Source organism: Mus musculus, chromosome 6, assembly GCF_000001635.26.
Source record: "Mus musculus strain C57BL/6J chromosome 6, GRCm38.p6 C57BL/6J".
Lineage (NCBI taxonomy): Eukaryota > Metazoa > Chordata > Mammalia > Rodentia > Muridae > Mus > Mus musculus.
This window is the reverse complement of record NC_000072.6, coordinates 136,799,115-136,813,653: the sequence shown is the minus strand read 5'-3', so window position 1 is coordinate 136,813,653 and position 14,539 is coordinate 136,799,115. Positions and strand designations below refer to the sequence as shown.

At 45.7% G+C, this 14,539-nt stretch overlaps 2 protein-coding genes across 2 annotated transcripts; one reads left to right on the top strand and one right to left on the bottom strand.

Annotated features, from left to right (window-relative positions):
• Window positions 1-3,579: 3,579 nt before the first annotated feature.
• Window positions 3,580-5,406, bottom strand: H2aj (H2J.A histone). The gene has a single exon (NM_177688.4). The coding sequence runs from the start codon at window positions 5,312-5,314 to the stop codon at window positions 4,925-4,927; it is 390 nt and encodes a 129-aa protein (NP_808356.1). The 5' UTR covers window positions 5,315-5,406; the 3' UTR covers window positions 3,580-4,924.
• A 3,816-nt stretch (window positions 5,407-9,222) lies between these two features.
• Window positions 9,223-9,661, top strand: H4f16 (H4 histone 16). The gene has a single exon (NM_175652.3). It carries the CDS (start codon window positions 9,275-9,277, stop codon window positions 9,584-9,586), a length of 312 nt encoding a protein of 103 aa, NP_783583.1. The 5' UTR covers window positions 9,223-9,274; the 3' UTR covers window positions 9,587-9,661.
• Window positions 9,662-14,539: the final 4,878 nt, after the last annotated feature.

The following is a 14,539-nucleotide window of genomic DNA, read 5'->3' as shown; positions in this document are numbered from 1 at the left end:
CCTTCTGTGTTTGTGTAATGTGTAAACAGTTCATCTGGCTGGTGGGCAGAAACAAACAAGTTTGTAGTTTGGTTCTCAGGAACTGCCATTTCTCATGCAGAATGAGAATGGATTTTATTAGAATGTAAAAGGTAACTTTGAAATCTACAGGGATAAAGAGGAAGAATTCCTTCAAGATTATATTGACTTCCCAGAACGTCAGAGGGGTGCACAATGTCTCCACTTTGACTGCTAGGATGGGGGACTCCAGAGGACACAGAGCTGTGGGGGTGGTGGTGTGTGAAAGTTCCCAAGGCTCATATACGTGGACGTGGTTTTCCCCAGTTGGTGGCACTGTTGGGGAAGCTTGAGAGCCTGGCTTTGTTGGAAGAAGTACATCCTGGAGGCAGGCCTTGAGAGTTGGAAAGACTCCTTCTCCAGTTCTGGTCTGTGCCTGCTGCCGTGCATTTCCTACAGTCATGTGCATTGTGTTATGCAAGGCACACCTTAGCTGGCCTGCATCTCATGCAAATCCTAGAGCATTAAAGATGTGTTGAAAGATGCTGAGGCTAATGCTTTCCTAGTCCTCATGCATTTCAGGTTCTCCTTGAGATTTTGTATGTCTGCTTCTGTTACTCTGACAGATTAAGTCATCCTTACAAAACACAAAATTGTCCATTTGGTTTGGGGTTTTAGTGTAATTAAGTAAAGTCCAATGAATTTGATCATTTTTCATACAAAAGAAACAATTACATCATCCAGCTGGCATGGTAATTTCTGCATAAACAATTGCTCTCCAGTTTGGTCGGAGTTGATTCTTTTTTAGTATTCTTGACTGAAGAGTTACGTTCTTTTGGAGGGAGATTTCTGTCACTGGTTCTCTGAAAAAGCTTTTGATTATCAAAACATTTCCAAGTGTGCTGCTAGTTTTATTTGAAAATTGTATTCATAAAGCCTAACACTGAATCTATTAATTCCATCTGTAGGAAAGGAGGAAGGCCACCAAATCTGATTTGGTTTCTTACATGACCACTACATACCTTTGCTTGGATGTGGATTAGAGAGGGCTCACAGGTTCACAGGCTCACATTCAGCTCACCTTTCTACATGGGAAACTTAGTGTCCTCATTTGCATTACCAGACTCTCCTCAAAACCCATTGACTTTACCTGGAGATGCAAATTCTATTCAGCCCAGAAACAGCAGACCAAAGAAAGGATCCCTCCACTTCCATCTTGGTGAGCCAATGAATTGTGAATTGTTGACGTTACTTAAGAGCATGGTGAGAGATACCCTAGTTGGCTCTCTACTGCTGAGGTAAACACCAAGGCCAAAAACAACTTGCAGAAGAAAGGGTTGATTTGTCCTGCAGCTCAAAGTCCATCCTGAAGGGAAGATAGGAACGGAAGCCATGGAGGGGTGCTGCTTACTGGCCTTCGGCTACCCTCCATAGACCTCCCAGGATCTAGTAAGGAGCATCACTATCCACAGTGGATTGGGCCTGCCCTTCCACATCAACCATTAATCGAGATAATGCCCCTGCAGGCTAATCCGATGGAGGCATTTTTTAAATTGGGATTCGTCTTCCCAGACACTTCCTTGACACTAGGTTGTCAAGTTGGTAAACCAGTATAGGTGAAGGCCACCTCACCAAGCCTCCCCATCTCCCCCAGTCCTATACAGGGCCTTCTGAGTCTTGTCAGCCCCCTCAACTTCCCTTAACCCTTCCTGCCTCCCTGCAAGTCACAGAAAACAAACCCATTTAATAGTGTTTCCAAACCAAGTGACTGGAACATTCTAAACCTTTGATGGTTTGAATGACAATGGCTCTCATGGGTTCAGATATTTAAAATCCTTGGTCTCTGGTCGGCAAAAATGGTTCTGGGAAGGGGGACTAGGTGTGACCTTGCTGGAAGTGTGTCTGTCACTCTGGGTTTTGAAACCTCAAAAGCCCATGCCAGGCCCACTCTGTGGATCGGATAGATGTAAGCTCTTGGCCACTGAGCCTTCAACATGCCTTCCTCCCTGCTCCCCATCATGCTGGTTATGGGCTCAGCCACTGTAAGCAAGCCCTGACTAATGCTTTCGTTTTAAGTTGCCTTGGTCATGGTGTTTCGGCAATGGAGAAGTAATCAGGACAGAATCCGAGACCAGTTCTGTCAAGCTTACGCACATCGCCTTAGCATTTGGCCTTGCCTCGGATGGATTTGCGGAGTTTGGATTTAGCATGCCAGTCAGTGCCAACTACGGCATGGGCTAAACCTTCTTTCCAGAAATGCAAAACTCAACAGACCAGTTCTTTGGGCTCCAAAGTCCAAACTGGCTCTGTAGGGAAACAAAGCCTGCCCAGACTCCCTGTTCCACTGAACTGTCTTCCTCTGCAGGGGAGTGTCAGCGTGCAAATAACACCAAGCACTGGAAATCTACCAACGTCTGACTTCAGGCCAGACTAAAAAATGCCTAGGCTCATGTATCAAACTTTAGCCCTTTAAATCAACCTCAAGAACTGTAAGGATCACAGGTTGAACTGATTTTGTACATTTCTGTCAATTTTCAACAGTTCTCAGAAGAGCAGTATTTGGAAAGATTCTAAGGATTTCTGGAGCATAGCGAAGGTTGGGTGTAAATGGGGACATATCTTCTATCTTGTTCATCTTGCTCTTCCAGTACCAAGGAAGACTTAAAGAATGAGAAAAAGACTGGGTTTGGTCTTCCCACTTTTGTCCTTTTATCTTCATGATGTTGGTAACCATCTTTCAGGTGTGTCATCTCTTCAGTAAACTAGACTCAATATCAAAACCAGCACTTGAAAACTAGATGTTTGAGTCTGCACTCATCGATACAGGGGGTGACTGCTATGTATTGGCTTGAAGTGATATCACAACTTATTCTAACAAGTGAGTCATATTTGAGACAATCCTCCTGTACAGCCCTGTCTGGGAACCTGTATCTCAGACTGGCCTTGAACTCAGCGTCTTCCTCGGTCTCCCAAGTTCTAGAATTAGGGTTCCAAACCACGCTTGGCTCCAGTGCTTTAAAATTTTGGCTGCTGGGAAAAGCTGTCCTACAGGTATGACAAAGGTCCTCTCCTTGTAAACTCTTAGTACCTGCAACCTGTACAACACAAGACCTGCTTTGTCATGGTCACCCCATGATTTATGGTCACTGGGGAAGGAAGGGACTCACAGGCCCCTTCCACTCACTGGCTCACCAGCCTACACTAGGATGGTCACCTTTCTGATCCTGTCAACAGTGCCCCACAGGGTGAGGCAATATTTGCTCCCACCTTACCTACTCACGCTTACCTATACTTAAGTCACAAGAGCAAACCCTTAGTCCTTGTCAACAGTACTTCTCAATGTGAGCACCTAATGCTAAGACATGGTTCTAAAATAACTTAGTCCCCCCAAAAATGTATTATGAAAGTTTACCTCCTGAAACCGCCCATAACACCATTGCAGTCTGTTCTCCTCAGGTGTCAGTGGGAGCAACCTGCCTCTTTATCAGAGGTACGACAAACCTTTATACATCGTTCAAGATGAGCACCAAGAATTCCAATGTCAATACAACAAACAGTAGAAAATCAAACACTGTCAAGACACAGATTTGTAATATATTCTTTATTTGTCCTTTTTGCTGTCTTCAGAAACCATGGGGGGGGGACCACGTGTTCGGGACAGTGAGACCTAGCTGGCCTCATTCACAGCTGTACCCTCAGTTACTAGCACGTGGTGTAGACGTCATACCAATACTGGGAATGAAATAAATTTCGAGGGGAAATACTGCAAATGAAGAGGAAGACTTGAACTCTGACTCCCCCCCGGGGGTGGAGGGGAAGAACCCAGAGTGAAACCTCCGTAGCATGGGATGTTTTGTGGCTCCTGCTAACAGAATGATGGTTACTGAGTGAGCAGGAAACGGAATGACCAAGGCAAGAATCGCATTTCCAGGGCCCTGGGGTTTGGCTCTCCGCGTTACGTTAACTCACACGACCCTTTCCTTCCTTGAGGCGCCATCACCCAACTCAACAGTTACGGAAAAGAAGAAACCTGATCCCAGGAAAGCTAACAGTCACCCCTAAAAAAAAAAAAAAAAAATCGGTTTTGCTTTTAAGTAAAATCAGGCTGATTCTCAGAATCAGTGCTGGATAAGAGGCTGCCATGCAGCTAAAACTCGAGGGGAGACAGAAACATATTTTGAGACACGGTCTAATGTAGTTCAGAAACGGCCACAAACTCGCTATCTAGCCACGAAAGGCGTTCTACTTCCCAAATGCAGGGATGAGGGGTAACACCACCGCAAGCACCAAGAGAAGATCATTTTAGGAGCTGCTAAACATACACTACTTAAGACCGAGGGCCCCGCTGTTACGCAACACCATCCAGAGCGCAAACTTCGTGACTCACTTCCGTATTGCACAAGTTACTTCATTATAAAGAATATTGAACACAAGTGTGCAATGTGAAGATGGCTGGCATTCAGATCACGAATACGTAACATCTATTAGCTTAAATACTACCATAAATAACTAGCACCCACCAAGGATCCCAAGTTCCTGTCTTTTCCAAATGGCTAGGGTACATATAGCTCAACCTTCCTATGTATGACAAGCGAGGCAACTTCTTGTTCACAGCTCGCAACACCTTCCCTACCACTTTTCCCTAAGACTGGGGAGTTAGGCAAAGCCAATTCCAGAGTAGCCTCTGGGCACTAGGTCCGCTTCTCCTGCCCACGGTGATGCGACGGGGCTCTCCCAATCCACCCGCTGGGTTCCTCCGGCTCGCACATGGCCACACAGGTGGCCTGCGTCACGCTCAAAGTTGGAACTCGTCCCCACCCAACACCCCCTCGGTCCCGCGACTACACAGCTCTCTAGATTACTCGCTTTTCACCGACTTTATTGGCTGCGGACTGTGGCGGGCGGGCTCTGCACCCGTCTGTCGGGTTCACTTGCTCTTCACCTTCTGGCTCTCCGTCTTCTTGGGCAGCAGCACGGCCTGGATATTGGGCAGGACGCCGCCCTGCGCGATGGTCACACGGCCCAGCAGCTTGTTGAGCTCCTCGTCGTTGCGGATGGCCAGCTGCAGGTGACGAGGGATGATGCGCGTCTTCTTGTTGTCCCTCGCCGCGTTGCCCGCCAGCTCCAGGATCTCGGCCGTCAGGTACTCCAGCACCGCCGCCAGGTACACGGGCGCTCCCGCGCCCACGCGCTCCGCGTAGTTGCCCTTCCGCAGCAGCCGGTGAACGCGGCCCACGGGGAACTGCAGGCCCGCGCGCGACGAGCGCGACTTGGCCTTGGCGCGCACCTTACCGCCCTGCTTGCCTCGCCCGGACATGCTCGACCCCGCGCCTGGAACTCCAACACCGGCTCGCTCAGTTCCGGGACGACGCGCGCCACCCCGGAACTGCCTCGCCAAACTGCAGCCGCTGCCGCCCGTGACAGGCAGGTACCGTACCCAATCAGCTCGCGGAAGCAGAGCCCCCGCCCATCCAGATGTCTCCCAATCAAAAGCTCAAATTTCTAGTCCTAATTTACATAGTTCACAGGCATCCTCAAACTTGTTGGGATTGGCTGCCAGGATGTAGTTAACTGGGTGGTTCGAGTCTGCAATCCCAGCACTAGGGTAGCCGATACAAGATTGCCCGGAGCCTAAGGTCAGCTGTAGATATTCCAAGATCCATACCAGCCTAATAAGGAAGGAACGGAGGGAGGGCAGCGAAAACGGGGAGTTAAGCAAAGCCATACTTGGTTCAAATCAGTAATCCTAGCTTTTGGAGGGAGAAAGAGCTGAAGTAGGAGGATTACCAATACAAAGACAGCCTGGGCTACTTTGTGCGTTATAGACCAAGCTAGGAAGTGAGACCTTATCTCAAAAAATAAAAATGATGGTGTTGGCATTTCTTCTAGGCTCCGCCCCACAGTTACCTGGCAGCAGCCAGGTGTGCCTGACCCACTGTAAAAGAAGCTGCTTGCCCCCCCCCACACACACACCCACACTTTTCTCTTGCTTTCTTACTCTCTTAGCCCTCTGTCCCTTCTCTCCCATTCCCCTACCCCTCTCTCCACGTGTTCATGGCCGGCCTCCACCCGCACACCCCCTCGGCCTTTTCTCTCTCTCTCTCTCTCTCTCGCTCTCGCTCTCGCTCTCGCTCTCTCTCTCTCTCTCGCTCTCGCTACTACCCCCTCAACTCACCTCATGCCCTAAATAAACTACTATACCGTCCTGTGGCTGGTACCTCAGCATGGGCCGCACCCCCTCTACCCCCTACGTGCACAATAACGCTCCTCCACCAAACGTCCCCGGCTTTTTTTTTTTTTTTTTAAATAAAATACAACAGTAAGCAGACTATGGTGTTCAGTGCCTATAAACCCAGCTGATGCAGGAGTATGGAGAACTTGAATTGAGCCTGGCCTAAGAGAGAAACTACCTGGAAACAATCAAAAACCGGAAGCCCAGAGAAGAGCACCTCTGTTCCCTCATACCATACTCATGGAAATTAGTCTCCAGTATAGCCAGGGGCGACTTTCAAATCTGACTATCTGACTCCAGGGTCTGTGCTTGTGAGTGCCACAGCAATTCCGGCTCAGCCATAGCTCCTTGGCTGAATTCTGCCCTCCTAGAACGAGCTTTCGTCATCTGCTCCTTGACACACCCACCTGGAGAGCTAGCTGCAAAAGAAGCTTTGTAGGTTTTCTATTTGTTTTAGTTTTTGAGACTTTTCTTCCTGTAGCCCTGGCAGCCGTGGAACTCACTATAAAAACCAGGCTGGCCTTCAACTCAGAGATCTGCCTGCCTCCCTAATGCTGGGATTAAAGTTGTGTGCAGCCACCAGCCTGGGACAAAAGCTGGTTCTTTGGCCTGTCCTACCTATACCACATGAGGCTGGTCTTTGGACACTGTTGCTGCTCCTGGGGACAGTCCCTTCCTTCTCAGGGCCTCGAGGCCATAGTCACAGACTAGGCAGGAATGCAGTCCTTGTGGATAGCATGGATGAATCTGATAGGATATTAACATTACGTGGCTCTGGGGCTGTGTATGAGCCGGAGAAGAACCACTGGATTCCAGAGGGGAGGACCCTTCGCCTCTGCCTGCCTGCCTGCTGGAGGTTGTCACTTGGTGCTCCATCGAGACTTTAGATTACTCTTAGGCCAAGACACTGGAAACAGAATCCCTCAACTTGTTCTTATGATTCATATGATAGGCCCTTGACATTTGAAACAAACTAAAGTGTTTTTCTTCCACTGTTTCACTCCGGTACTTCAGTTTACTGCATTTCTGAAATTACACAACTAAGTAATGTCAAACGCTGATTAAATGTCATGTAGGTTTTTTTGTATCCATTTAATTAAAATATCATAAATTTACCCTCTCCTTAGTCTAATTGCGATTTTATTTAAATAAACTCCACAGAACCAAGTGAAGTGGGGCCTGTCTGTGATCTTAGTATAAAGGAGGCGTGGACAGGAGAGTCAAGATTGTCCATCGAAGATTGTCCATCGTTAGCTACAGAGAGAGTTCCCACCTAGCCTGAGCTACATAGGATCCTGTCCCAAGATACAAAATATTAAACACACACAGAGAAAAACCAACCCCATGTACTTCTATCTATGTACATCTTTATTTCCTAGCACAGTAATGAGCTAACCAGGAGCTGGGGTCCCCCATACACCTTTGGATCTGAACAATATACTCCACCATCAAGGAGGTATCCCGGAGCCAACTTCCTCAGAATCCTGGCTGTACCACCTAACAGCTGACTTTCATATACTATCTAATGCTCCTAAGCATTCGATAGGTTATATATTCTAAGTCAATGTGTATGGAAACCTCTGGTGCAGTTTTGGGGAAGAAAGCTCTAGAATATCTTCTGTAAACCATCTTAAATGTATGTTTATGGAAAGGTCTCTTTGCTTTCTTTTTGCTTTTCTCTCTTTTTTTTGTGTGTGTTGTTGTTGATTGTTTGTTTGTTTGTTGACACACAGTTTTACAAATTTGAATAAGTATTCTGGCAGCAGCTTTCATTTTGGTAAGAATTCTGAAGAGCAAGGGATTTAAAATCATGAGGTAAAATTCAATGATTAAGGCTTCTTCCCCCTCCAGCTATCCTAGAGCTCAATCTCTAAGAGACAGGGAGGGGACAAACAAATGAAATGCTGTTTGAGTTGTGGAACTAATGGGAATTGTAAAGTACTACAAACTAAACGCATTTATCCTGCTGCCTTTTTCTTTTTTTTTAAGATTTATTTATTTATTATATGTAAGTACACTGTAGCTATCTTCAGACACACCAGAAGAGGGCATCAGTTCTCATTACAGGTGGTTGTGAGCCACCATGTGGTTGCTGGAATTTGAACTCAGGACCTTCAGAAGAGCAGTCAGTGCTCTTCACCACTGAGCCATCTCTCCAGCCCAAAACCTGCTGTCTTTAAAAACGAAACAAACTTAAGGACAGTCCTGTTATTCGGAGTCATGCTTTTGACTTCTGGTACTTTACAAGCTATTTGAGTGGGGAGGAGGGGAAATGTATTTGAGTCTGTCTAGCCTAGGCTGGCCCCAGCTCTTGGCAATCCTGCCTCAGCCTCCGGAGAGCCTAAATTACAGATGTGAGTCACCAGGTCTCTTTTAAACGCAAGCAACAAGGACCTCGGATCTAAATGACAAGTTACAATAGTTCAGCTAAGTAACTATAGGAACAATTGGCTGAAAAGCGAATACCAATGTGTTTGCAATGCAGGAGCAGAAAATCCATACACTGCAGAAACAGTTGAAACCAAATAGGAAGTGGGAACTAGCATAATTTTCTTATCGTGGCCACAAAAGAAAGGCACTAAAACACTTCTATCCCCTCAAAAGACTCTCTCGTGAAAATGTAAACTGCTTCGGTATAAGACCTAGTAAGCTAGATTTCTATTGCTAGCTTCTTTTCATTTTCACATTAAAGTTGTGTAAAAACAAGCATGCTGCTTAGAAAATACCGAATCAGCGTGCACTGAAGATAACAAGCATGATGCGCCGTTTTTATTTGTGCTAAAAAAAAAAAAGAGGAGAAATAGATTGTTACCTTATATTATTTAAACTTTCAAATGTGCTAGGGTTCCTGGAATTTGGAGAGGGAACCGAAAGGGTTTTATGGTTCTTGGGAGACAGCAGAGCACAAAGAGCCAGGGGGTGGAGTCTAGAGCTCCGCCCACTCCTTGCTGTTTTCAATCAGGTCCGCTCCCAGGAAATATAAGCTCTTGCTCGGCGGCGGATTACTGTAGTTTCTCCTGTCTCTTTATTAGGTTGTTTACTAATATGTCAGGACGAGGAAAAGGCGGCAAGGGTCTGGGGAAAGGTGGCGCCAAGCGACACCGCAAGGTTCTCCGCGACAACATCCAGGGCATTACCAAGCCCGCTATCCGGCGGTTGGCTCGGCGTGGCGGCGTGAAGCGCATCTCGGGTCTCATCTACGAGGAGACTCGCGGTGTCCTCAAGGTTTTCCTTGAGAATGTGATCCGCGACGCCGTCACCTACACCGAGCACGCCAAGCGCAAGACGGTTACGGCTATGGACGTGGTGTACGCGCTCAAGCGCCAGGGCCGCACTCTGTACGGCTTCGGCGGCTAAGCGAGCCCTCCTGTGCCTAGGCCGTTCCCTTGGCCGGCTTCCCCCATCCACAAAGGCCCTTTTCAGGGCCCACAAAGCATCAGAAAGGAGCTGTGGACATTTGTAGTTCTCACTAGTTATGAGCGTCTCATTACTTTTTGTATTTGGTATGCTTTGTCTTGTATGCAAATTGAGCTGCCTGGGTGCACTTTTTCATTGGAGGACTTGGGCTGGTGGCCCCGCCTACCGCCTGGGACCTGCTCAGAATGCTTGCGGAGTGGTCTGCGTGAATGAGTTTTTTTAGGTGTCTGTTGAGTTGACAGCCCCAGAGTGCTAGGGTGCAGCCTCTGCGGACGCTCTAAAAAGGGGAAAAAAGCTCCTGTAGAGACAGTGGACCTGAATGAGGGCAGGTGTGGAGGCTTGGAACCCCACAATAAAGTCACCCTGTAGCTTAAACTTGGCTTTCTCAGCTGTAGCTGTTTCTCTGCCTTAAGCACGTGGGTTTGGGGGAAGAGGAGCACTCGGATGTCTACCATTTAGTTCAGGCTGGTATAAGTCTTTCGGTGGTCCTTCTGTTTCAGCTTCCACAGACCATATGTGTCTCATTTAAGTCTTCAGAGTAGGTTAGTCACAGCCCTTGCTGCTCCTTCAAAGTACTTGTATTCGATGCTCCATACCCAGATGGGTTTAACTCTGGATCCAGGAAGTCGCTTCCTTAGGCCCCTGGACTCAGGTCTGCTTACCGGCTTTCTGTACACATTACTCAAAACGGTAGTTTTGTTTTTCAGATCTCTAGGTTTTTACATCTGATGTTTACGGGTCTTCTCACTGGCTGAAGAAATAGGAGACTGTTCCTACAGTTCCTGGAGCAGGAACCTGGCATTTCATTAAGATATGGTTATCTCGTGTTCAATGCTTTCTGTGTGGCAGAAACTTGGTGCGGTCTTTCAGCAGATTTATTTTAAGTGTTGATAGTGAGTACAGCTGTGGATGAGACAACGAAGGCTAAAATTTTGGAGCCTAGATTTGAACTCTGCTCTGTGCGATTTTACACAACCTCGTTTTATGTGCCACTGGTGTTTTTGTTTGTTTGTTTGTTTTGTTTTGTTTTGTTTTTTGTTTTTGCGAGAGTCTTCTCTGCCCCTGTGGGCTGACACTTCACTTCTAGAGTCTGAGCATACATAACACTGATACCATTAGTCTAGTGAACTCATTTTCTTAAAGCAAGTGAAAAATGAGATGTTTATTTTTCTGTCTTGAGAAATATTTCAGTTACAGTTATATGGTTTTTATTTTCTTATAAAGTCACATGTTCTATCAAACTATGAAACACAAAATGTAATAATAATGATTATCACCCCTCTTTTAATCTGAGTTTTGATTATTTGAGATAATCAAACATCTATAACTATTACTAGCAAAAAGAAATGAAACAAAAAAATGAAACTTAAATATCATTTATTATTACACAAATAACAACAGCAACAAAAGTATTTGTGCATTCACTGTGGAAATCATTTCTCTCAAAAGGCTTAAATTAGAAACTGCCATGTCACCTGCCCGGATGGAAAGTTACTTAGTGGTAAGAAAAACAGAAATCTTACACTGACAAGATGATGGACGGGACAGAAATCACTATATTAAGCAAAATTGTGTGGGAAGCCGCCCTCACATTTGCCATTATAAGATGGCGCTGACAGCTGTGTTCTAAGTGGTAAACATAATCTGCACACGTGCAGGGGCAGTTTTCCCGCCATGTGTTCTGCCTTTCTCGTGATGACAACTGGGCCGATGGGCTGCAGCCAATCAGGGAGTAATACGTCCTAGGCGGAGGATAATTCTCCTTAAAAGGGACGGGGTTTTGCCATTCTTGTTCTTTCTCTTGCTTTCTTGTTCTTGTTCTTTTTCTTGCTCTTGTTCTTTTTCTTTCTCTTGCTTTCTTGTTCTTTTTCTCTCTCTTGCTTTCTTGTTCTTTCTCTTGCTTTCTTGTTCTTGTTCTTTTTCTTGCTCTTGCTTTTTCTCTCTCTTGTTCTTGCTTTTTCTCTCTCTTGTTCTTGCTTTTTCTCTCTCTTGTTCTTGCTTTTTCTCTCTCTTGTTCTTGCTTTTTCTCTCTCTTGTTCTTGCTTTTTCTCTCTCTTGTTCTTGCTTTTTCTCTCTCTTGTTCTTGCTTTTTCTCTCTCTTGTTCTTGCTTTTTCTCTCTCTTGCTTTCTTGTTCTTTTTCTTTCTCTCTCTTGCTCTCTTGCACTCTGGCTCCTGAAGATGTAAGCAATAAAGTTTTGCCGCAGAAGATTCCGGTTTGTTGCGTCTTTCCTGGCCGGTCGCGAACGCGTGTAAGAAAATTGGACTCTGAAAGATTAAAAAAACAAAAAGCAAAAGAAATGTGTTTTCTTCGATGTAGAGTTGTGTGTGTGTGCATGTGTTGTGTGTGTGTGCATGTGTTGTGTGTGCCTGTGTTGTGTGTGCATGTGTTGTGTGTGCATGTGTATGTGAGTCATGAAACTACAAAGAAGATGCTAGAGGAGATGAAATAAATACACACAGCCAGAAAGCAGAAGCCCCTTGAAGCCGGTTGACTAAGTGTGAGAAAGAACAAAACCGGCCAGGCATAAGGCAGGAGAGAGAGGAGGCCATTTCATAGAGTAAAGTGTGATGAATGGTCTGCGTGTGAAAACGCCTTCATGAGGTGCATTCCTAACATTTATCATGTCTTTGTCACCTTTCCTTCATGGTCGTCTTTGCATGGCAGAAATCATGGCCATACAGTGCTCAGTGATAAAGAAGTTGAATATTAATTAGCGTGCCTGCCTCTTCATGGGGCACTGTATCTGAGCAGTCTAGCATCAGACATGTTTATGTAAGACCTGCAGCTGTGAGGAAAGGTTTATTTGACTGACAATTCCTGCTTACAGTTCATTATTGCAAAGAAGTTAAGCCAAGAGCTCAAAGCACTAGCTAGCCAGCCAGCTTTCTTTACTCTCCCAGCCTGTGTGGAATGGTGGCCCCCACAGGCACGCACCTCAGGTAACCATCAAGACAGTATCTCCCACAGACTTACAGTCAATGTGATTTAGACAATTTCTCAACTGAAACTCTTCCCTGGTTACTCTAGGCGGCACTGAGAACTCAGCGATCAGCACTGGCTTGCCCCTGGTAAACTGGCTGTAGGTCTCCTCGCCCTGCATCATAAGCTCAGCTTGGACTCCATTGCCCAGCCGGCACTGGTACTTGAACTCGTTCGAAAGTATCCCCTTCAGAGGCGGAAGGGGACCCATTCAAGCCTTCACTTCACTTTCTAATTCCTTACCAGATGAGTGCTTATAGATGGATAGGAACCTTCCCATTCACCCACCCACTTCAGTATGTGAATTTCAGAATCTATAGTCCTTTGCTTACAGAAATAACTGCATGGTCTGTTCTCATTTATTACCCTAAGATGAATTCAGGGCTGGAGATGCAGCTCAGTGGCAAAACACTTGCCTAGTATGGATGAAGTTCCAGGTTCGATTCCCAACAGAAACCAAAACTAAAATAAAGAGCATTCAGCTTTGTGGATTAATTCATCACCAAGTCAGTGATGGCTTGGAGTTCGTGTCTTTCTCCTAATTCTCTTCTGTAACCAAATTATATATGTGTGTGTGTGTGTGTGTGTGTGTGTGTGTGTGTGTGTGTGTATCAGCCTGGAGAGATAGCTCAGTGGCTAAGAATGAAAGACCTCCAAAGGGAGACCCTCACTCAAGTCTCGGGATAATAGTGGACCCCCAAGAACTCACAAGAGACCAAACTTGATGTAAACCACATGAGGCTTTATTCGGGGAAAGCCAAAGCTCTGGGGATGACTCGTATCCCATACAGGGGTAGAGGAGTTGACCCCGAGGGGAAAGGGGTCCCAGTTTTTATAGGCCCTCAGGGGGGAAAGGAGAAGGGGAGAGTGGGGGATTTCCAGATCTAAACAATGTCTATTCTCAAGAAATGGGTATGGGAGGGGTACAAGGAAAGAGTCTGGTGCAGGTGTAGCAACTCAGGATTGGCCGGGCTGTGGTTGCTGGGGAGATTTTCTGACTCTTCCCCAGCAACCAATATCAGAAACACCTGGCAGTGGGCTTCATCAGTGGGCACACACATGGATTCAAGGAACGGTCAGAACATTGGCAGACACACGGGTTCTAGGAGTGGCCAGAGCATTGTGCACCTCTATTTTTCTAAATCAGTGAAGCCAGTTCTGCTAACAATGAAATCTATTTTGCCAATTTCAGGGCTTCTGTGACCTTTTACATTCTTTCAAGATCTTTCAAGAGCATTGGCTACTCTTCCAAAGGCTTGATTACAATCACCAGCAACCACACAGCCATCTGTATGGGATGTGATGCCCTCACAACAGCCTCACAAAATAACCTTGTTATCCCCGGGGAGCCTGAAGACATGACTAAGATTGACACAGGACATAAAGCTGGCGGGAAGCCTCCGTTAAAACTCAAATAAGCTAATTCACAATTCAATTAGCTCCTGTTGTCACAGAAGAAAGTGTGTTTTCAAAGTAAATGATTATTAAGTTGCATTTAACAATTTTCTTTTAAATTAGTTAATGCTTTGTGTGAACACAGCCCTAAACTAGCCCAGAACCATGGTGCTTGACAGAAATAAAACACCACGATGTGAGCCACCTATGTAATTTCAAAATGTTTAGTACTGTGTTGAAAATGTCGAAAAATAAAAAAGTAAAATGTTTTAAAACAAAAAAATAAAAGTGTAGTTAGTGTTAATGAAATATTTTATGTGGCTCAGTATGTCAAAAGTGCTAGTATAACCAACAGAAAAATTGTTGAGGTATAATATTTTATAATCTTCTTAACCGAGTTATTGAAGTTGGATATGCATTTTACGCTCACTAACAACACCCTTGGGCAAAATCCTAGCCTTTGAGTATGTTTGATCTGCTTAAAGTTCATCGAGTCTACAGCTAGAAATAATTTCCC